The 22707-nt window shown below is 44.5% G+C and overlaps 1 protein-coding gene across 3 annotated transcripts; it reads right to left on the bottom strand.

Moving 5' to 3' along the window:
- Nucleotides 1–883: 883 nt before the first annotated feature.
- BOD1 (biorientation of chromosomes in cell division 1) lies at nt 884–22266 on the bottom strand. Of its 3 annotated transcripts, none has more exons than XM_068959563.1 (6): nt 22030–22266; nt 20655–20779; nt 18655–18855; nt 14894–17457; nt 13995–14250; nt 884–2296 (listed from the first exon to the last, which is right to left on the bottom strand). In XM_068959563.1, the coding sequence occupies exons 1-3, from the start codon at nt 22264–22266 to the stop codon at nt 18657–18659; spliced, it is 561 nt and encodes a 186-aa protein (XP_068815664.1). In that variant the 3' UTR covers nt 884–2296; nt 13995–14250; nt 14894–17457; nt 18655–18656. The 3 variants fall into 3 exon arrangements, with proteins under 3 accessions (XP_068815664.1, XP_068815663.1, XP_068815662.1); XM_068959562.1 differs by adding an exon at nt 12591–12679 and having other exon boundaries at nt 13995–17457; XM_068959561.1 differs by having other exon boundaries at nt 13995–17457.
- Nucleotides 22267–22707: the final 441 nt, after the last annotated feature.

The following is a 22707-nucleotide window of genomic DNA, read 5'->3' on the forward strand; positions in this document are numbered from 1 at the left end:
TTAAAATCTCTCTAAAAAACTTGCAGTGACATTTCCTTCCATTCCAAGTTTGTTCTTCCCTCCTGATCGGCATTTGATTAGGCTTAATACCCTGTGGGGAGGGAACAATGTACCCAGAGCAGCTTTCTTTTGTGGCCCTTTCTTCCTTGGGTTTTCGGGACAGTCACAGGAGTTTATTTGAGCTATACTTGCTTACTATTATTTTGTCTTCCCCAACTGTATCTACCCATTGCATCTTGCTTGGCTAAAAATATATTTTTAGGCCAGTTCTCTACTAGTGAATAGTACAGACCCAGGGATCTTTTCCAGACCCTGTGGTCCAGCACAGAGCACAAACTGCATCTGTAAAACTGTAATTGTCTCACCCTCCAAAATGGTGTGGCCTCATGCAAGCTGTGTTTTGGGAAGGGTTTTCAGTCTGTGATAACTTCTGAACTGTGCTTGGGCACAGTCAGGGAAAGCATTAGTTGGCCCAGGCCAGAACCATGACTGACACCATACTACTGATGAGAATCAGTGCCTTTGCCGTGTGTTACTTACTAGTACAGATCCTGCAAACGGGGCTTGAGCTGGTTTTATGTGGATGGAAAATAGATTGCAGACTTGACTGATTCATAGAAGATAAAGAGGTACAAAACTCTTGTTCTCCAAGGAATACGCAGCTTAATATCTCTGTTTTCAAACAATGGCTGGCTATCAGCAGGTGGTAAAAGGCCTCCCAAAGGTCTCATCATGGCTTGGTGGAGCTTACAAGATCTCTTGCTGAAAATAATTTGCAACCGCTGTACAAAATATTGGGAGAGGACAATTACACATAAATAGTTCAGGAAATTTCTGAAATACCTTTTCTCCATCTAACAGGTGACTAGAGCAAAAAAAAACATCAAGTTTCAATCTTTTATGAAGTTTTATTGACAATAATTCTGACTTTGATTACCAGGTTCAGAAACATTCTGAACAAAAACTTCTTTGAGCTTTTTCCTTGTTTTGATCAAGTCATTTTATGTTTTCTTTTTCCTTCAAAAAAGGTCTTTGAGATATTGTATATTTATTAGTGTTCATAAAAGTTTATTTTGTTTTAAAAATGCTTTAGCTGTAAGTATAAAAAAAGATAACTCTCAGACGGCCTGGGGTCAGGAGTAGTTGTGCCCCCCATTGGTGAGCTAAACATTTCGCCTTTTCAGCAGTATAAAATTTCCTGAGGATATCTGGCTTTAGGAAGGTCATGAGTCAAGGCCGAATATCATCTGCATATCATCAAACCTGTCAGCCCAGTGCCGTTTTGTGAAGAAGGAACTGGCGAGTGGGTGGTAGGTGATAACAGATAAATGAAAGATGGTTGTCTCAACCGACTCAGGGTGGACTTCAGGAGAGCAGTCACTTATCAGGCAGACGACATGGTCAAATATGCACACAGTGTGCACTGCGAGGTACGACTTTAGTCACATTTCAACCCCATGGAGATGATGCATGCGTCAGCATTGTGCTTTATGCAGCTGCGAAAATTAGGTAAGGCCCCCAAGTGAGGAGCATGCTGTGAAGGCTCTCCAACTTCGCAGGCACTGCTGCCGGGCTCCTGGGCGCAGCAGGGGTATTCCACGCCAGTGCACCGGGAACGTTTGCAGCAAGCCAGCCAGTCAATTAGTTACTTAGATTAACGAAGTTAGTTCAGGATTCAGAGGCTGTGTCATAGACCTCAAATGAACCTCAACCATAGATTACCTAATGTCATCCACCAACTCCCAGATACCTTCTCCCTGGCAGACTGTGGTCCACATCAGGATTTGGGGAACTGCTGGACGGGAACGCAGCTGCTGGCATTGCTGTGGGCATGGTCCCAGCTCCACCTCTGGGAGCCGCCAGGCCCATGAACAGGAAATTCAGCAAAGCTGGTATAACACCCCAAGTAGGTGCTCAGTTGCGAAGGTACTCCCCTGGCTCAGAGAGAAACCATTTCTCCTTCTCTTTGAAATTCTCCCAGCCAGAGAAATTATGAGGTAAAGCAGACAGGTTGTAGAATTGCCTCCAAGCATGCATGTTTGGACTTCATATAGGAACTAAATTTCAGGGGCGTTATATTAGTCTCTCTACTATTCAGAAGGGACGGTCTGTTTAATCACTGACTTCCAGTGATTATATTATAGAGGGTTAGCTCCAGCGTCCGTTAAAGTCAATGGGAGTCTTTTGATGTCAGTAGACTTCAGTTAGGCCCATAGCCTGCCCGTTCTTGTAGCATCTGGGTACGTGGCAAGTGAAAACCATGAATGATAACGCAGGCAGTGAAAGTAAGGCAGGTCTGAAAGAAAAAAGCTTTATGTGAACAAAAGCCTGGCTCAAAAGTACAATGTTTCTCAGAGCTCTGAAATTCACAAACTGTTGCTTTCTTTTTTGGCTTTTCAATGTTCTAGTTTGTTTTTTAACGGACAGTCTGTTCTAGCTGCTGCTATTACTTTTTAGTACTGCAGCCCCCATGGGTCGGGGGTGTTTTATAAATCACGTCGTTAGCGTTTATTTAGACGTCTCCCTTAGGAAGCAGTCTTGATTGATGTGCCTATTGTCTAGACTTTCCAAATGACTCTGTGGTTGCACTTATCTCCATTATTCCATTCGGTTTAAAGCAACTGTGATGAATTTGGGTGTGTGTTGGGGCTGTTTCTTAATGTTCAGAACATTCGTCAAATCTTAATTCTCACAAAACCAGTTTGGGGGAGGTTGTTGCTGCTTCACCGTTCTATAAATTGGGGGAATGAGCGCAGAGAGGTTAAAAAGATTACCCAAAATCAAGCATGGAATCCCAGCTGGAGCTGGAATGAGAGCAGTAGACGTCCTGACTCCATCCGCAGTGCTGAGGCTGTGTTTTTTTTTTGGTATACTTCTCACCTAAGGAAGCATGATTTCTAGATGCCATGTGAACATGTGAACCAGTTCAAACAATTACTAGCCGACACTCTCACCTGCACTGTTGCAAAGGCCAAAAAAATACAATTCTGTCAACAGTGAGTGAATGTTTTGGATCATCTCTAACTACAGCATAGTCCCAGTCGCCTTGACCAAGACATGTCCCTGCACTGTGGACTCTGGGGAGGTAGACCAGACATCTGTGAAATGTGTAGCATTTAGGGGCAAAAGCCCATTTGAGGGTGGCTCTTTGCAGAATCCAGGCCTGTCTTTGCACATGCAATGTTGAGAGATTTTTTTCTCATCTTAGTCACTAAAGCTGAAAACTAGTCCTTTTTTTGTACACCAGGGTTTAAATAATAACAACTCTGCACCCTGATACCTTTGTTTATTTTCAAGCCCTTTGGACATTAAAAAGAACCCCCTCTTTGAAATTTGCAGATGGCAAGGATATAAACTTGAAAGGCTTTTTCACACAGAACAGTTTTGTTGCCTCTCCTAGAGCCAGTTGAGTCCTGGACCTTGCATTTTGCAGTCAGTAGAGTTAGAAAACAGAAGAATAATAGCTATGGGAGTAGGGGGATCAAGTCCCAACTGCTGTGATTTTTGATATCAGGAATAGTGTATTTCACACTTAGGTCTTTGCAGGACAGTAAAGTTAAACAGGAACAGGCCTAGTTAATGCTAAGACAGGAGTGTCCCATGGAAAACTTGCTGCTGTAGGAAGCAGTATAACTGAATGGTGGCTCTCGCAGTGGTGAAGGACCTAGGTGGCTTATGAGAAGTTACTGGTTTGTTGAAGCTAACAAGCCTTTAAGCTAGTTAGTGATGCTTGTGAGCTAACATGGTCTACTGTGGGAGAACCCGCATTTCTGATAGGATGTACAACTGAGGTGCAAAAGAGTTAAAACAATGAAGATCCCACAGCATATGTTGCATTTGTTGGGATATTACTCTTTTTTTTTGTAATTCCATGTTGCTGTAGCTTTTGTTTATGCCCCTTCTTAAAGTGTTGTGGCTTATTTCTGTTAAACCTCTGCCCTTCTCTGCCCCAGGAGGTGTCTGGAGATCAGTAAAGGTTGAAGTAAACTCCACAAATGCAGAGTTTGATTTTGCAAGATACTGAATGACTTTGGCTAGCCTTGATTTTGGTGGAGAGGAGGGTTAGCAGCTGCTTAGCACCTTGCAAGTCTGGAGCGCACGTGGGTTGTTAGAAGCAAAAGATACTGTGAAAAAGGAAAAATACTTGGTAGGTGAGCAAAATTAATTTATCAAAATATCTCATCCAGCTATTAGAAATTAACGCACAATAAGTACCTATAGAAGAAAAGAGGAGAAAGCAAATGGGTAAGGGACACCTTATATCAGGCACATGTAGCACAGAGTGAGTCCTTCCCTGACCGTTTCACATGGGGACAGCTGAAAATGCTCACTCTTTCCTGTTGCTGGATCAGATTCCTTTGGTAGAAGGAGGGCAGGGTGTCTCAGGGAAATATCTCAATGGGCCTAGGCCCCTTCTGACATCAGGTCAAATATTCTGGGTCACATAGCTGAAAGTCGTGTGATGAAACTCAATATTAGAATGGATTGAGTGCTGCTGCCACATGGAGCGAATGTGCGTCTGCACTAACAGACTTAGTGCGCTCAGCAGATGCTCAGAGAAAAGTTTTAGCCATGCATGATCCACAGGGCCCAAGCAGGAAAGATGGAGCCAATGGATGACTAAACCTGAGCTGGACTTAGATTAGCAATGATAGTTACCAATTGCAAATGAAAGGACAGTGGCAGTGGAGAGGCAGACAAAACTAGGATTACACTGGGATGGAAGGAGAACAGGGAATTAGTGTAGTTTGGGGGACGATAGTAGCTCTTGTTTATACTGAGGAATCATTCACAGGGAGCAGAGAAAAACAGCTTGAAAAAAAGGTGAGCCCTGATGTGTCCAAAAGGAGAAAGTGAGCCTGTGCCACTTTCATCTTGCCCAATGCCGAAGTCTAAAATTAAAGCCTATTAAATGCTTAGGCCCAGAGAGTAAAAAAAAAGTAAATATTACATGTATTTAAAAGTGACTAACAGGAATTCCAGTCAAGAGGCTGATCCTGCACCAAGATGTGAAGTGGCCTGTCCTCCTCTTCCAGAGAAATAGACCTTGCACCCAGTTACCTCCAAACCCAGTTTTCCTTTTCAAAGCTCACATCACGTTAAATTGCTTTCTGCTGCAGATGTCCAAATAAGTCCTAGTTTCCATCATTTTTTTCAGAAAAAATATCTTATCCTCTAACATCTGGGAAAGGTGAAGGTGTTGACAAGCACTGAACTGTCATAATCAGCTTTCTGATTGTTTAAAGTCCTGTTAGATTTTGTTCTTCTTTTGCACTTAATACCATCCTCTGCTAGAAATGAGGTGGCGTGGCTGATGGAAGGACTCTATTCTGCAGAAGTGGCAAATAATGCTTTATAAACTTATTCCCTGCCTGGTAACACAAAGCACATTGAAGGCTGAACTCTTTAACATCTTGAAAGCTCAAAGCAATGTGGAAAAGTAAGATTTAACAGTGAAACCCAAAACTATTTTTACTGCAGAATTGCTATTTCACTTAATAAAATGTTTAGAAATCGTAGAACTTTTAAGGCCTTCTGAAACTTTATTCCCATTTAGGATCGCCTCCTATTTTTGTATGAATATAATTTAGATCTTGATGATGATATGGTAAGTGTCAGCAGTAGTAATATGTTATTTCGCAGAGTGAGACAAGTGCTAGTAGAAGGTGCTGGTGTGAGCAGGACTGGTCAAAGGCTTGTCACTGCTGCAGCACAGACAATTGCAACGTTCTCCTTTACGTCTCTTTCTAATATTCCTCAGACTTACTGAAGGACCCAGTTTAGGGGTGTCTGTGCTCATTCAGGCGCTCTTCCCTGCATTGAAACTGGTAAAAAGCTTTCCAGTCACTTCTAATTAAAATGTTGGGGTTTTGACCAATTCTTTCATATATATCACTAAGCTGCTCTTCAGTGGGAGTGATTTAATTACTATTATGAGCCAGTATCTTGTAAACTTGTTTCTTTTGGAACGCTTTTCCAATCCTCAAGAACATTATTTTCATGCCTTTATTTCTCTTGGACGGGATCTCATATTGTAACTGCCCTGGGTTAATGCTTGCAGAAGTTTAAACTGCTCGTTTAGCTGCGAGTATTTTCCATTGATTAGCTTCCAGTAACTTCCAGTACCTCAGTGTCCTTCAGACCAGTATCTGAGTTTTGCCATCACTTCATTCCAGTTTCATTAGTTCATTAACCAGTTTGATTTCACCCTTTGCAGTCCAGTAGAATGCTATCACGGAGGCAAGGGATGACATACGTGTTACAGATGCAAAAAAATACAAATTATTCATCACAACTAGATTCAAACCAGTAAGGGAAAGGAAGGTTCTGTCATCCTTCCTTCTACTGATTTTCTGGTCTGTTCTCTTCCGAACCCTGAGACCTCCCTGCAGAATAAAGCTGTTCTTCCGGGTATGAGAGATTTTCTGCTGAGACATACTGGAAGGTGCTAAGCTTGAGAGGGCAGACTGAGAAGTTTTTATCTGCCCTGATAAAACCAAAGTTCAAGGTAGCCAATCATCTTTTGAATACTTCTAATAGTGAGATGACAGATGATCAAAACAAAATTCAGACTTGTCCTTAGACTTGGAATAGTCTTCTTCAGGAAGTCCTGCAGGGCCACGTTTCTTTATTATGAGCCTGGAAGACTTCCCTGGCTTTGGGATAGCGAGCGCTTCTCTAAAATAGGTTTTTGCTAATGATAGAAAAACTGCAGAGGGACCAAATATTTAATTCAAAACATGCCCAGATGTCTGCATGCTCCCCTGAATTTCTTGTGTCTGCAGAACTGGCCAGGAAATCTCCTGAGACTGCCTCTTTTTAGGAGCTTTCTGGGGCCTCCTGTAGGCTTCGATGTGCTCTCGGTCATGACGCAGCTTTGATAGCCCTTGCGGCTGAGGACACAGTTGGAAGATGGTTCTTCCATACTTGGCAGAACTTCATTCATGCACTTTCTTTGTTTTCACACATAAATTCCCACTATAATTTACTTCAGACAGCTCTGCAGGACGCCGAGGCCTCAGTAGGGACGCGGGACTGTCCTGATCCGCACGTCGGCACCAGCGCCCCTAATGAAACCCTGACAGGAAAATCTTTGTTCTCGGCAATGCAAAACCTGTAAGAACTCAGCTTAACCGACTGGGAACAGGGTGATGTTTACACACCGAGCCTTTGCTTTCCCTTCTGTTTTCTGCTGAGGAGACTGGCTTCCCAAAATAGCCGATCTGTGAGTGAAGTTGATTTGAGAGGCAGTGAGTCTCCTAACCAAACTTTCCAACCAAAATGCGTGCTAGCTCCAGGAGAGCCACGCTCCGGAGCGACGGCCCCACGTTTCAGCCCGCAGCCGACGAGCTGCCCGGTGGCAGCCGCTCGGCGGGAGCCGCCTCAACAGCCCCGCGGGGGCCAAATGGCAAATGGGCAGCGTTTTTTTGGGGGGGAGGGGGGGTGGAGGGGAAGCTTGATTTCAGTCTTCAAAAATGTGATTTTTTTGCAAAAAAAAAAGCAAAAAAACAAGCAAAACCATCGAACTTGTGTCTTAAATTAGGAGAAAAAAAAGCCTTGAGGTTGTCCTTTTCATAAAACGCTTTTGTACCTGTTTTCCCTTCGCTTTGCTGAAGGCAATCGCTGGGTAGAGGAGCCATAAAAGAAATAGCACTCGCAGCCTCGGGGCTCTGTTTTCCAAACTAGCTGTTTCATGAGCCAGCTGTCAAGGACAGACAGTCGGGGACTTCCCATAAAGCCAGCGCACGAAAAAAACCCACCCTAATAAAAGTTGTACCCTCGCTCGCGCACGTCGGCAGTGGCAGAGGGTGGGAGGAGCGGGGGGGGAGGGGGGCGCGGTGGGTTAAATAACGGTTAAATAAGGCGTGCTGTTGCCACAGCAACCCCCTCCTGGGGCACCTCGGTGCGGGGGAGAGCTGGTGTCTGTCGCCCCGGAGGCCAGCGGCTCCGCGGCCACCCTGGCGCGACACCGATGGCCCAGAGGAGCGACGCTGGGCTTGGTCGGGGGGACAAAAAATCTGTCCCCACAGAGAGCGGCTGAGGCTGGGCGCAGACCCTCTGGGAAGGGGGGAGGATGTTGCGGGGAGCGGTGACAGAGTGCTGTGGCAGGCGCTGGCGGGTACCGCACGTGGGGTCAGCAGCTGCCAGATCCACGTCGTTTTGGGAAAGGTGGCCTTGCGCATCAGCGTATGGCTATATTCAGGCTTCCCCGTGAGAAACAGCCTGTGAAATGGGTGTTCAGACAGGCTGCAGACGGAGCAGCGGGGCCTCCCCGCGGGAGGGGGGACGGCAGGGCAGGGCTGGGCTGGGCCTGGGTGCAGGTGAGGTCAATCGCAGCTAGGACCCCCTTCAGCTGGGGCCCGGTGAGCTGGGAAGCGTGGTGCACATGGGGCCGGCGGTTGGGGCACCTCCTCAAGGCAAGGTAAGCCTCAGCTGGGCTTTCCTGTGGGTTCACTTGCAAGGTGTTGCGTTGGCAGTGTGGCGGTCTGCCGCTGCTAGCGAGCGGGCAGCAGGTAGCTCGGGGGAGTGTTCGAGAAGGAAGGAGGAACTTTTGAGTCTGGTTGGCTTGGCCTAGCAATCCTTGTTTTCCTGTGTTTTTTATGGAAGAAGTTGGAAATAACTTACTTGGTGGACTGAGTCACAATGGGATGACCCAGTGGAGGTGAATGCTGTTACCTGAAGATCAGGGAGGGAGTGATTAAACGTGGTGGTGCCTCACCAGGGAACATTGTGGGGGGAGTTTTATAGCTAGTTGTCTTTTTTTTTCTTCTTCTTCTTTTTTCTTTTTTGCCACAGATGTGTTGCCCCTTTGTAGAAAATATGAAATTTCATGAGTGTGCTGTGAAGCAGGATTATCTTATCTCTCTTCTGCAGAGTTGCAATGAAATATGAAACTCGTGGCTGTCATGGTTTTACATTTCTGTCACAAATCCCTTCCAAAATGGATGTATTCACTATCTAAATTGCTTGGACTTCCCAAAGGCCCCAGCTCTGCCAACTGCAGACCTATGGATGTCCTTACCTGAATTCCCTGCAGAACCAGGACCTGAGCTAGGCTGGGGATTTTTTTTTTTTTTTCCAGGGAACAGTTTTCTATCATAAAGATAGTGCAAAAGGCACTGATTTCCTTGTATGAGAGTCAGCAAGATGAAATCTGCTAAATACAAGGTCCTCACGCTCATCTAGCTTGGACAGGTGGGTTGGACTTGTTGCGTTTTGCTGTGGTGCTCTTCCTCAGGCTTGTCCCAGTGCTGGAGGGAATTTTCTGTGGAGCCAGCTCCCAGTCTGATGGCTGAGGTAGCGTATTTCTCCACGCTGTGGCTTCTGAGGGTGTCTAGACTAGGGCAGTTATTGCTGTGCTGGTTACTGCCCAGTCATGTTTTCGAGGTTGACTTGGCAATGATGTGGGCTAGGAACCTGAATTACAAAAATGCAAGAACTAAAGCAATGATTCTGATACAATCTCATGGCAATAACATCAAGGGCCCCAGGCATTAGTGCTATTAGTGGATTGCAGATTAGGGAAGTTTAGAATTTATGCACAGTTTCATATCCTAAATCTGTGTTTTTGTCTGTCATCGCTTGGGCTGCTCACTTACGTTCATGGAGAGTTGGGTAAAGAAATGTACATATGTTTTCCACTATTAAACCTCTTGAGAAATTCAAACACTTGCTATGTGATTTGCATTAGACAAGTATAGTCAGAGTTCATGGAAACTCTTTGTGAGAACTTCTTCCACACCTTATTGAGCTGATTCACTTAGGAGTCAGCAAAGGCTTTGGAATCCTGTGTTCACTTGGTTTTTCTAAGGTAACATCAAGACTGAAAAATGAAGCAATAGTTTATCTCCCTCTTATGGCCAGATTCAGAATGGCTACACTGCACTGAGCCTTTTTTGGGAAGGAGGAGAGTCTTCAGGAAAAGAAGGAAGGAGTCCTTGACATTTGCGGACTTTGGAGGTTGTGGATGTGAGAGGCCCCAACTAATTACAACAAACTAAACTCACCTGTCTTTAGGGAAGCTCGTAAAATACATCTTTGAATAAAATACTAAGTAGGAAAATACTGTGAAAGGGTTAACTACTGCAGTTCCTTGTGGGAACTAAACACATGGCAGGAAAGCAATGCATATGGCAAGCTTATGCCATCCTCTTGGGAGAAAGAATTGCAGGGAAACTTGTCTCCAGAGACCGAGACTGGCAAAAAATTTGACAGCAGGGTACAGAGCTGTGATTGTAGCTAGACCCCATTTGCTGAAAGGCAATGCGTTGTTAGAAAATTCTGATGGTACTCAAGAATCACTGTTTTAGTAGTGTGCTTGAAGCAGATGGCATAGAGTACTGTAACAGTGCGTGCTGCTCTTGCTCTTTCTGTTGAGATGGTGAGAAGAAGGGAAAATGCCCCACTGAGTGTTTCAGGTGTGATTTCTGTCCCTACCCACCCCTCTTCTTCTGGCTGAAATGAGAATGATACCCTGAAAAATCTCTCTTCTGGGCATGTTGGCTGTGTCTCATTATAAGCAGTCCTGCTAGTCCTAAAAACAGGAGAGCTGGAAATGGTTTGGGTTTGAGACCCCAGAGCTATATTGATTCCAGTGTGGTTTTTAGCCTGCTTGGGCAATCTTAGTGTTTGGGGGTGCTGGCTAGTTTGATCCACTACCCTGACGGAGATCCCTAAGTTTGATCCTTCTTTTGCCAAGGACTTGGAATTGTGCTTTGGACTTGTCTCCAGACAGTCATGATTATTTCCCTTTCCCAGAGAGAGGTTTTGTTGACTGGCCTGTAGTCTGAGATTCCAGGCTGAGCCTCAGTCATCTTGCATCAAGATTCATCTGGCTGTGAATTTTGTAGTAAGTTTTTAAACTTGGAACTACAGCTCCATGATGTGGGAATATATTAGAGATGAGTAAGGCCTGAGTACCAATGAGGAAAGCAACCAAAGAGACATCTTCTAACATCTTACTCTTTCTCATTTGGCTGTCCTCCCTTTGTGAAATATGTTTGGATTTAGGTGTTTGGTTACTGGCATCTGTCTAATAAACCTGCCTGAAGTTATTCAGAGATAGATCTGAGGACTTAGGTTGGATTCAGCTTTTCCAGACTGAGGCATAGTACTAACTCTTGAATGGGATGTGGTTACAAATGAAAGAACAGTCCCTGGAAAAATACTGGCTGGTTTAGACAGAGGCTAAATATACAGTGGCAGTTTTGGTTCTGTTTCTTTTGGTGACGTCTACTGAGTAATCAGTGCCTGGCTTGCCCGTGGACTAGGTATTAGTAAAATAACTGATGAGGATGGAGGACTGGTTGGGACTCAGTCTTTGTTCAGTAGGAGACTTTTGTTTGGTTTTTTTTTTTTTTTTGTCACCTACTTAGCAGTATCACTAACTGATGGTGAGATGTCTCTTTAACTGATTATGTTAAATCACATGCAGTAGTGCTGCTGTAGTAGTGAGCCTGAACCAAAGGAGCCTACTTTAACTGAAGGTTATGGATTGGAAGTCACAAGCAGCCATGTTATCAAGATTTCTGAAGTTACTGCTAGTCTATTCAGATGTGTTAACTGATGCTATGCAGGCCCTGGCCTTCTGTAGTACCGCTTAAGATGCTGAAGAGCCTACTTTGCAATTGCAAATGCACTAGAAGAGAGCCTGTGTCCACAGCCCAGGCTCAGGTGAAAGTGTGGTCTTGTTAGGGTGTTCAGCAGTTGTGGTGACTGTCTTGGGCTGTTGGCAACTTGTTGCAAGTTAAATAGAAAGAAGTTCCTCCGAGACCAGGTTTGCATTAGTATAACTTAAAATCAGTTCTCAAACTCTTAATTATTCAAATACAGAACCTGAGAACAGCGCCACAGATTCATGTTGGCTACCAGCCTAGCTAGCTGCAGTACTGTTCACTGCTGTTCAGTAGAGAAGCCTGCGCAGAATGATTGTGAGGGGTAGAGAAGAAAGTTCTGCAGAGGCTGCCTGTGCTCTAGGGATAAATCAGACTGATTGCAAAGATGGCTTTGATTATGCACCTTTCATTGCCAGCAAGTCATTAGAGGAAGTGTTAATTAATGAATGTGAAGTTCATGGTACGCTTCAGACTGCTTTGCACTATGTGAAGAAAGATGAATGTCCCAAGGAATATTTTCCCTTGAACGAGTGAGCTGCCTCACATTCCCGGCATTTGAGACTACTCTGCTATGTTTATTGAGATACCATTTTCCCTGCTGCTGCTTCAAGGCAACTGCTAAAATGCCAGCAAATGACCAGATGGGATTCAGACATCCCTTTCCTAGGTTCCTATAAATGACAGTAAGTTTGTGATTACAATTATCCTTTCTTTTAGGAGTGGTGATGTACTGGATCAAATTAATTGATTCAGTAACCTTTTTTTTTTTTTTTTAAATCTCTCCAGGATTGCTTAGCATTCCCATTACGCTCCTGCACAGAGTGGTTAGCCAGTGTGCCCAGAGGGGGCTGAGAGCGACCTAGAACAGTATGCTTGGCCGTGCTGTGCCTTGCTCATCTGCTCTGCAAAACAGCTGAAGACTTAATGGGGAGGCAAGTGATCTAGTTTGTCACTAGAGCTATTGATATCTCCTACCGGCTTTACTGCTGTTCCCTAGGGTGATCTGATGCCATCATCTTCTATGTATGCATTTTCTTTTTATCTTAAAAGCCTGAGACGTTCTCCTGTGGAAAAGGTGACATAAGTTAACGCTGCTTCTCTCCTCCTTTTCCTACATTTAAAAAAAACCCAAATGCCCCTTTTACCACTGATCCTTTTTACACTGCTGCAATGAGATCAAGTCTACGGCAGGGCCCGCGCCTGGAAGGTTACTGTGTCACAAATGTAGTTAAAAAGATCATTGTGATTCTGCAGAGGTTGCTTTGTGTGTTTGGTGGTATACATTGTATGTGCGCCTCTCAGGAATAACAGCAAAAAGGCAATTGACTTTTGCTGTCAGTTTTTCCTAAGTGAAAGTGAAAATCATAACTTTTGCAAGGTTGCAGTTCAGATTTTGACATGGAGAGGGGAAACTAGATGATGCGAAAGTAAGAAGAGTTCTGCAGTGCTGCAAGCAACACTTGAACTGAGATACCTGCACGTTATAAGAGCTCCCATCGTAGCTATGAAAGCCTTTCCTTTTTCTCGGTTCAGCAATGGATGAACTGATCTGATTATTCTTTGTTTATGTTATTATTGCATTTAAAAGATGAAAAATACTTTACCTCACCCTGTGCCTACTAGCAAGACTCTAGTCCAGTAAGCTCTCTTCTAAACTGAATGTCCCTGTGCACTAGGCATCACTGAATTTAAGAATAGAAATATTCCAACTAGAAAAGGCCACGGACTGTCATGTTTAGATTAGGACCTGTATCTGAATTTCATTTGGCCTTGTTTGAAGTAGCTTAAAACCTTAGGAGCTAAGGAGTGCTGAGGAGTTCAGATGTTACAGCTTGACTCATGCTAATCTCTAGGATATTTCTTTTTGCTTCTCATTATGTGGCAGAACAATTACGTTATTCGTACAGGCTGCAGTGTGTTATGTTTATATATATGTATTATATGTACCTACATCCTGCCCATGTTCGCTTGCTTTTAGTACTTGCCAATTCACTTATGCTGCCTTAGAAGCATTTCAGAAAATGGGGAAAGGATTCTTAAAAAGCCCGTTCAAATTAACTTTTCATCTAGTTTAATTAGTGGGACTACAAATTAGAGAGGTAAGAGAGACGATATCTATTTTACTCTCCAGCTTACCTCTCAGTTCTTTGTCTCAGGCTTCCATCGTACAGTTCCTTTCATTCTGTGCTTTTGTTATATTGGGCCTTAAGCATGGCACCTGAGTCCCTCCTCACCTCAGGACTTAAGTAGGAGGGTACAGTTATCTTCACTTTGCAGGCAGGCAGGCAAACAGGTGAAACAATTTGCCACAGCCATGACCGTCGGCTAGCAGAACCCAGCAGAGATCTTGCACCTCCTTGTTCCCAATCTAGTACCTACCTACTGAGCCAGACTGGCTACTGCAGGCTTTGGAGTCTGGTATTTCCATAGGGCAGAGCAGCCGCTGAGTGGCAAGGCTGGTTTTCCAAGAATGCAACTCAACCTCCCCGCATGTTTTCTTTAAACTGCAGCTGGTCTCTCGTGACTCGGCAGAAGCAAATACGTGTGGTCAGGAGAGGCGAAAGCCAAGAAGGCTGAAAATCTTTTAAGCTCCTTCACATTATGAATGTATCAGATGAAGAAATGCTGCAATTTCCTGAAACCAATTAAAGGAATTAATGTAATCATCTGAGAAATTTGAGGTATTAAATGACTGTCCAGGAAACAGGAACAGTCAACTTGAATCTGAGAAGCACTATGGGAAAGAAAAGGCCTGTTTGATCCACTGAGACTCATCCTAATGTACTGTCCAGCTCCTTCAGCTCCACAAAGGCATCTAATTACTTCTTGAATTACTCCAGTGTCTTAGACCTGTCAAGCTCACCATGCTCTTCTGTTTCTGCTTGCTCATTGAGCAAGTTCAGCAGTGTATCTGGTAAAAATCAGACAATGCAATGGTCAAATTGGACCTGGCAGGCCAGGGACCACTAGCAATATCATCTCTACTGCTGACAGTGAGAGGGGTGTGTGTGTGTAGGGGGAAGCAGAGTGAGTATTATTGCACAGTTTTGACTGTATTTAACATATTCAGCACAGTGATGTAAACTGGCTAATATGTTAATTTTAGTCTGGCATCCTACTAAAAAGGGAACAATTTCACTTTTACTGTAGGTACTGTTTCATATCCAAAAGTTATTATAGAAATCATCATGCCAGAACATAATATCTTGGAGCTATTAAGACTGGAATCCTGCCTCTAACAGTTGCCAAGGAAAAATGTTTATATCAAAGGACACTACCTACTACTCCCTTATCATGATGAGAGCTTGGTGTTTTTTCTCAGTGTCCCATCCGAGGTAAGGCGTGTTTCCAAGGTTTGTTAATTCCAAGGATCTGATCCAAAAAAGGACTTTAGAGCCCTGAAGTTTAAAACTATGATCCAAAAAGTGGAGCAGCTGCCTAATCTCATTAGGTACCTCAGTTCTGATCTGCAAATTCCCATACTTGCAGTCATGCACTGTGCATAGGCCCTAGAACAGCTAAAGGTGTAGCCCTACATATACAGTGCAGTAGGACAGCGTTAGTCTTCTGAGTTTAACGCAGCACCCCATTTGAGGAGTGAACAGTTGAAAAACCTTTCAAAAACAGGGGCTGAAAGAATCTGCTTCCTACAGCAGTTAAAGCACTTGCCCATGAGTAGGGAACACGGGCTCAGCTTCCCTCCTCATTGCAACAATTTCAGGTCTACTTACTGATTTTAGGACTGAACTGTGGTCCCTCTTCCCTAACTATTACTGTTGTAATCCAGACTTTGTTTAGGCAGTTAAGCTCCTTTCCACTTGCTCTCTTTCTAGCCTCTTTTTTTTTTTTTTCCCCCTACATAAATGGCTCAGATTCAAAAAGTGGTCAAGACACCCTACCAGGAGGTGAAAAGATGAATCTTTTCCTGCCAAGAGTTGCCCTTAAGACCTTAAGGGAAAATACTCACTATTGATTTGGAGAGCAGTCTCTAACCACCAAATCAACATGCAGAAGAGAGCCCTTTCCTCACATACTCCTTGTCCTGTTTTATAGCAGGAACATAGATTTTTATATAAACAGTTGAGTCAAGCCACAAAATCAAATTATTCTGAAATGCAGATTTTCAAACAATTTTGGGAAGGTTGTGGCCAATCCAGCTATCACTAAAAGGTACAGATATTTAAGTTCCCATTCTGAGCGTGATTACAGAGGCACACTTAAATGGGATAAGACTACTGATGGAAGAATCATCAACAGGACTGCACAGCACTAGGCAGACTGCAGAACTACTGCAGTGGTGAAGTTTAGAGGTCTCTTGTTAAGGGCTTACAGCACTGCATTTCAGATATTGTCATCTCTATTTCTGCACAGAACTGTGAGAAGTGTTACCAAGCAAAGTAACTTAGCATGTAGGTACAAGGTTAAATCACTCCCTTCCCTACAAACTGTTCTGGAAAGGCAACGGAGTCTAGCTGGACTTGTATCTGTTACATACAAGCTCTGTGGATAAGGCTGTAGTTGAGATATGTAGCCCACTAATAGCAAGGATTCAAACAATGCTAAAGTGCTATTCAATGACATATGCAGTTATTAGCTTCTTAAAAGGCTGTGGTCTGGAAAGGAAAAAATATAATAGCTTTAGCCTATAGCCAAAAGTGCATTGTTTTTACGTGGCTGAATATGCCTTCATTATCAAGAGCATCAGACTGAACTCACACTTAGGACTTATACTGAGTAAGATGCAAATGATGTGATGTAAGGTCAATTCAGTTCTTGGAGAAGACTGGTGATACCTATCTTATTTAATGACCTTCTGCTAACAACCTTGTGTTGTCAAAGCTGGATTAATCTAGGAATTGTGACCTCACATAGTTTAATCAGGGTTCCAGGAATTGAGACTCTTTGGAATTTAAGCGCTTTTTTTTTTTAAAACAAAAGAATTCTGAAAAAGCTAGGAGTCTGAGATGCTTTTTGAAGTCTTTTTATTGCAAAAGGTCTGGACATTTGCTGGCAGAAAACTTGATCACGTTCTCTACTTGATGGTCATCCAGAGGACACTGCATGCATTCAAGTTGAAAGCATAAAGCAGTTTCCACTAGGCACCTGAAAGACTTCTTTCCCATGAAATTTCTCAAGTTGAAAGAGACAAGTTTGAAACTGATCACCTACTCTGGTGCCCTTTGCTTCCCCAGAGTCACCTGGGAAATAAGAATTAAATCAGCTATAGTCATAGCTAACTGTACACATCTTTCTGCAATGCAACAGAAACTTATCTGAATAATTGACCCTGAAGTGTTCTTTCCAGTTTTAAACAGGAAATGTATTTCTAAAGCAGGCAGTGCAATGAATTGCATCTAACTTGCTACCTAATAGTCAGTGCTGCATTATGCAGCAGAGCCATATGATGCTTCCTCTCATCTGGCCTATATCAAAGAAAGTCTCATGACTCCTGCATAGTCTCTAAGAGCCTACCCATCCCCCCCCCCCAAACTTCTTACTTTTCTTCCTGCTCCCAAGTCCAGTATCATCTCAAACAACTTCCCTACTCCCTCCAAACATGATACGATTCCCTTTTTTCTTCCCACCCCCTTGCCTGAAGGCAGGATTAAAAATACACGCTGCTCTCTATCTGTTAACAGCAAAAATATCTTCACATTTAGGCTGTCCCTCCACATGCAGAACGCTGGGTGCTTGTGAATTTCACTGATGCTTTTCCACAGGTCTGACAAAGGTTAATCATCTTTGGCAGACAACAGTCCTGTACCAAATGGAATAAATAATCCATCGCCAAACTAACAGGGCGTGTATTTTGCAACTGCAGCTGCTTAGGATCAGGAACTCACTGCAAGAGAAAAGAGAGTTTACAGGATTTTATCTTCAAGAGTAAATGCATCTGAATAGTTAATATATTCTAATATATTCTCTAACAGCTGCACTTAGCTGCAAGTTACTAATGGACTTTAAACTATTTGAACCAGACAAATGCAAAGGTGTAGCTAAGCATTAAGGACTAAATTACTCAGGATGACACTACAGGCTCTTTAACTTCTATTGTTAAGTTCAAAAATCATGCTAATTGCTGTATCATTCCAAGCATAAGAACAGCTACAGTCAGTTACTTACTGCCTCCCTAATAATCAACCATAGACTGTGAGAAATGTTTTGCTTTCAGAAAGCGCTAGTAGGGAGAACAATTCACAATTAACTTCCTTTCACGCACTATAGTTTAAAATTCACCAGGAAAGTCACAGATTTAAATTGTCTATCAAGACTGGTTCTTTAATAATGCACACAGGCCTCAATAGTCAAACGAACATTAATATACAGGGCCTTCGCAGAGATGGGGTCCGTAGTCATTTGTATTAAGACATAGTAGCCATTACAGCCCCGTGAGGCCCCTTGGGTTATTTTAATCACAAAAGCCAGAATGAACTTGTTTCTAACAAAGACACCCTCAGTCCTTTCAGCTGGAAAGATATAGGTTGTTCTATTTAAACCAGTCAATTTGGAGTGAAACAGTGATTCGCTCCCAGGGACGTTACCCTAGCAGTGAATGTTTTGGTCGCTAACAATTCAACGCTCCAGTTTACGCTCTAAGGAAGAGATAACTGAAATTTTCAATGCTAAGGCATAACTTTTCACTGCTTCACTTTCAGCTGTGTTTCAGTACAGGATATATATTTATTTTTAATCCACTTGATATTGTTCTGAAAGCTACCCAGCCAATTCTGTGTTGATCACTGCTGGAACCTGCTTTTACAGGAATAAAAGGCCTTTTGCTCTGATCCAAAACTAGCACTGGCAGAGTCCACAGTGTTCCTTGATAGCTGTTTTACATCATGTCTTCAATCCCAATATATTTTTAGCAGACACTTAAGTGGAAGCAGCTCAGATGTCTTCTGACACTGACAACATGCTGATGATCAAAGTGTCCTCCCTGTCAAGCCAGGAGGAATACAATGCTTTTTCTATCTTACATTATACAAACTACAGAGATGAGGTACATGAAAACTAAGTAGTAAGTGCACAGATACAAGACCTTTAGGATGCATCCTGAGATGGAGCAGGAGGATCCTTATTCTCAGGCTCTGGAGGAGGAGCTGGCACACTTTCCTCCTTCTTTTGTGCAGCCAAAAACTCATGAATCGCCTTCTCTATCTGGGGCCTGAAGATGTGGTTTAGTTTTGGATCCACCACCTGAGAAATAATTCTGTCCACTCCAGCTTCCAGCATTCCTGACCTTGGACAAAGACAAAGGAGTCATTCAACTCCTCTGAACAACTTCTCCCCAATCTCCTCCAGGAATTCTCTAGAGCCCTCCTGTCAGCTGCAATTAGCATTAACATGGTGAAAACTGCAGCCCTACTCAGTAGATCCTTAACAGGGAGTTGTTTCAATCACCTGTTCCCCCCCCCCACTCCCTTTCAGTTCTCCCTACAGAATTAACAACTGACATCTGGACTCCCAGGCACTTAAATGACATGTCGGACAACAGCCACTTTAATATGGCTCATGCAAGAAATGAGGTCAACATGAAAGCAAGCAAACACACTTGGGCACAAACAAGGGAAACAAACTATCCTGAGGAGGAGGGCAGGTGAGAACGCAGTCTTTTTTCTGGCTGACTCATGGGAGAAAAGGCTTTCCCCCTAATAACTTTACTGCCACTCATGCCTTATAACTGCTAGTCTAGACACACGGGTATTAATTAAGAAAACAAGCACATATAGCACACAGCAAAGTTTCTGGAACTGAGCACTAGTAATTGAAGTGACTTATTGCTCCAGGGGCTGCGTCAGATTCCTGGATTATGGGGCGCAGGCAGTCTAGCAGGCTTAAGTCATGTCTGCAAGAGAGCAGGGGACAGGAAACAGAGATGTTTCCTAGCATTTGAAAAAGCAGCCACAAGACTAATAAGGCCGTGAATGCTGGTGAGTGACTGTGTGCGTGATCACTCCATACCACGTCCGCTCCAAGTAACAACGCACATACATCTGTGTCCAGTGAAGGCCATCTATCCATGTACACATCTTGACACACTTCAATGCTCAGTCCTTCAGCTACCACAGCGAGAGGGACTCTTCAAACTCCCCAGTACTGTGTAACTATTCCTTATACCAACAACCTACCTGAAGTGAGCGCTTTATGTTCTTTCAATTACAGGCTCCCCGATAGAACATTTTTCAATTACCGTTTCATTCTAGTTGTAGAGTAACATGATGTGAAAGAGGAAGCATTAAGTGACAAAGATGTTTCAAGGACTTCAAGACAAGATAGGAAATTCTGTACTTCCAGCAGACACTCCCTCCTCAGATTACAGCTTAAACCCTGGAACTAATGCTACGTGCTAATAATCTGCAGTTTCTATTGAGTGCTCTGAAATACATTTTTCTCCTATGTGCAAGACATTCTAATAACTTTCCTTATGAGCATAAATGCCATTATCAAGTTCCCTACTGCCCCTCTTCCCCAGCTTTACTCTAATGTTTTTAACCATGACTTTTAGTTCCTGTTGGCACAGCACAGTTCAAGCTGGCTTTCTAATCGTGCTGGAAGTGTAATATCTTGAACAGATGTACAAAAGCTACTCCCTGCTGCCTGAAATCAGGCTAGCCCAGTTTGATTGCTGCCTGCTAGTGGTTGGATGTCTACTTAAACAAGTTTTGAAATCTTCAGGGATTTTTCTTTAAGTGAGATAAGCTATTTTTTCTGAAAATAAAGACCAAGGTCATTCAGCTGAGCACATCAGGTAAGTTTTGCTGGCAGGCAGTGTTGGCTAGTCGTGGCAATAACTTGACTGGATAGTGCATATGAGTACTTCACTATGCTACCCCGCTCGTGAAAACTACAGGTTTCTGTTAAAACAGTAATATAAACACTGTAATGACTATTAAGACTGCATCTGCTGTTGAACTTCAGAAGAGCACGGTAAAAAGTGTTGTGAGAAACTCAACCGTGCAAACTCTTATCTGCTTAGGTGATCTATATGTTATTTGTCGAACAGCATCACTATCAGCTTACAGAATGTTGCTTACTTACTGAATCACGCTTTGTCTTAGCCCATTTCGTAACTGGTTTTTGTTCATTGCTGGATTCCATTCTTGTTTGTCCAGATGAGTAGATACAAAGTTGTCCACTTTCTGCCTCAAATTTTGATAGGCTGGCTTAAAAAAAACAAACAACAAACAAACAGTTAAATAGCTAAAAATCTCAAAACAATCTCCTGCCAGAATCCTTCATAGTACATCTTTTGTGAGCTGTGCTACTGTTTTGTTGTCTATACTCTCCATCCCTGTGCTTTCAGAACAAAGGTATGCTTGTTTTGCCCAAGAATACAACTGGTAATTGCAAAGAACAGTTTGTGAGTGTACTATTATAACCACTGAAATAGCTGGATAGATTTGTTTTAATGTTGCTGTCTGCTCTTAACATTTACTTAGTGAAATGTAAACTGTCAATGCAGATAGGAGTCGTTTAAACAGAGTTCTTGTTGGAAGGGTTTCTTGTCAGGAAACCCTTCTATCACATAAGTCCTAGAAAACTGACTAATGTCATCACTAACAAAGAAATTAATTATTTGGTTCTGTGACACTAACACAGAAGTTAAGAATTCTGGAGGTTTTATTAGTGGAGACTTGGTTCAATTCCTGCTCATTGGAATTAACAAATCAGTATAACTGATTTATACTGATGGCATATTGATGTACGCTGATTTACGCATTTTTATATGTAGGACTATCCAGCTCCTGGTATTGTGCAAGGAAGGACAAGGGAGTAGCAACATTTGGAATTTGATACGTATATGAGATGATAAATGAAAGTGCTGATAATAAACGTGTGGTGGTCTGTCCTGGGCAGCAAGTTGAAGTGCTAGGTAGATCTATCCTGACAAAACTGTCCTGACCTATGGCAGCTCTGTTTGTGCAGATGACTCGATAGCTTCAATAATGGTTTTGCTAAGTCTGCCAAGGTGGCCTGGGATGATTGCAGGTTCCCGATCAGCAGTCCTGCTGGAAGCGCAGGAAAAGTCTCGGGAAGTAAAACCAAAGTTGAATTTTGACAGGGCAACTGTGAACCTCAAAGTTACCAACGAATGTTTAAGAGATCGTGTTGTGACTGAGGAAAAAATCCGCTCCTGCCCGCAGCATGGGAACATCTCCAGAAGGAAAGGGCTCGAAAAGAAAAGGATAAATGCTCGTTTTGGAAACTGTGGGAAGTATGCTTAAAAGTAGCAGGAGAGGCCCGGGCCGCTGACGGGCGGGCCCTTTTTAACAAGGCGGGGGGCAGACGCGGAAAGCGCGGCCTGGTCTCTGCCTGCTCTATATCGCAAGCCAGAAGGACCCCCCTGTCGGAGAGAGGCCGGCGGCGGCGGGGACGCGCGGCCCCGCTCCCGCTCGCCCTCCCCTCCGCCTACCTTGGTGTCCACGTCGGCCAGGCAGTCGCGGCGGAAGCCGTCGAACAGGCCGCGGCTCTTGAGCTGCTCCACGATGATGGCGATGAGCTGCGCGTCCCCGGGCGGCAGCGAGGCCGGATCGGCGGCGCCGGGCCCCGAGCCGGAGGCGGCGCCGCCCGCACCCGCTCCGCCGCCCGCTCCGCCGCCGCCGCCGCCGCCCGGGGCGGCCCCGCCGCCGCCGCCGCCGCCCTCGGACATCGCCCACGGCCCGCGCCCGGGGCCCGCCAGCGGCTGCGCCCCGCTCCCCCGCGGCCCGCGGCAGCGCTGCCGGCGCCGCCGGCGCGCCGCGTTCTGCGTCACCCTAGCGCGCTGCATCACGGGAAGGGGAGTCCTCCCGGGGGGGGGGGGCGCGCTTATAGGGCGCCATCCGCCGCTGGGCTCGGGAGAACTGCACCTCCCAGCGTGCCTCGCGGCGGCAGGCCGGAAAGCGCTTTTGCGGTGCGTGGTGGGGGTTGCAGTTCGCCTGGGGCGCCATCGTGGGGCCGCGTCGCGCCCCGCAGCGGGCCCGGCGGCGGCGGGGCCGCTGGCAGCCCCATCCGCCTCGGGGGGCGAGCGGTTTGGTCGCAGGGTGCTGCAGAGCCCCGGAGCGTGTGTCTCTCCGCTCCCGCCCCGCCCCCCCCCCCCCCCCCCCAGGCCCGC

Source organism: Struthio camelus, chromosome 13, assembly GCF_040807025.1.
Source record: "Struthio camelus isolate bStrCam1 chromosome 13, bStrCam1.hap1, whole genome shotgun sequence".
NCBI lineage: Eukaryota > Metazoa > Chordata > Aves > Struthioniformes > Struthionidae > Struthio > Struthio camelus.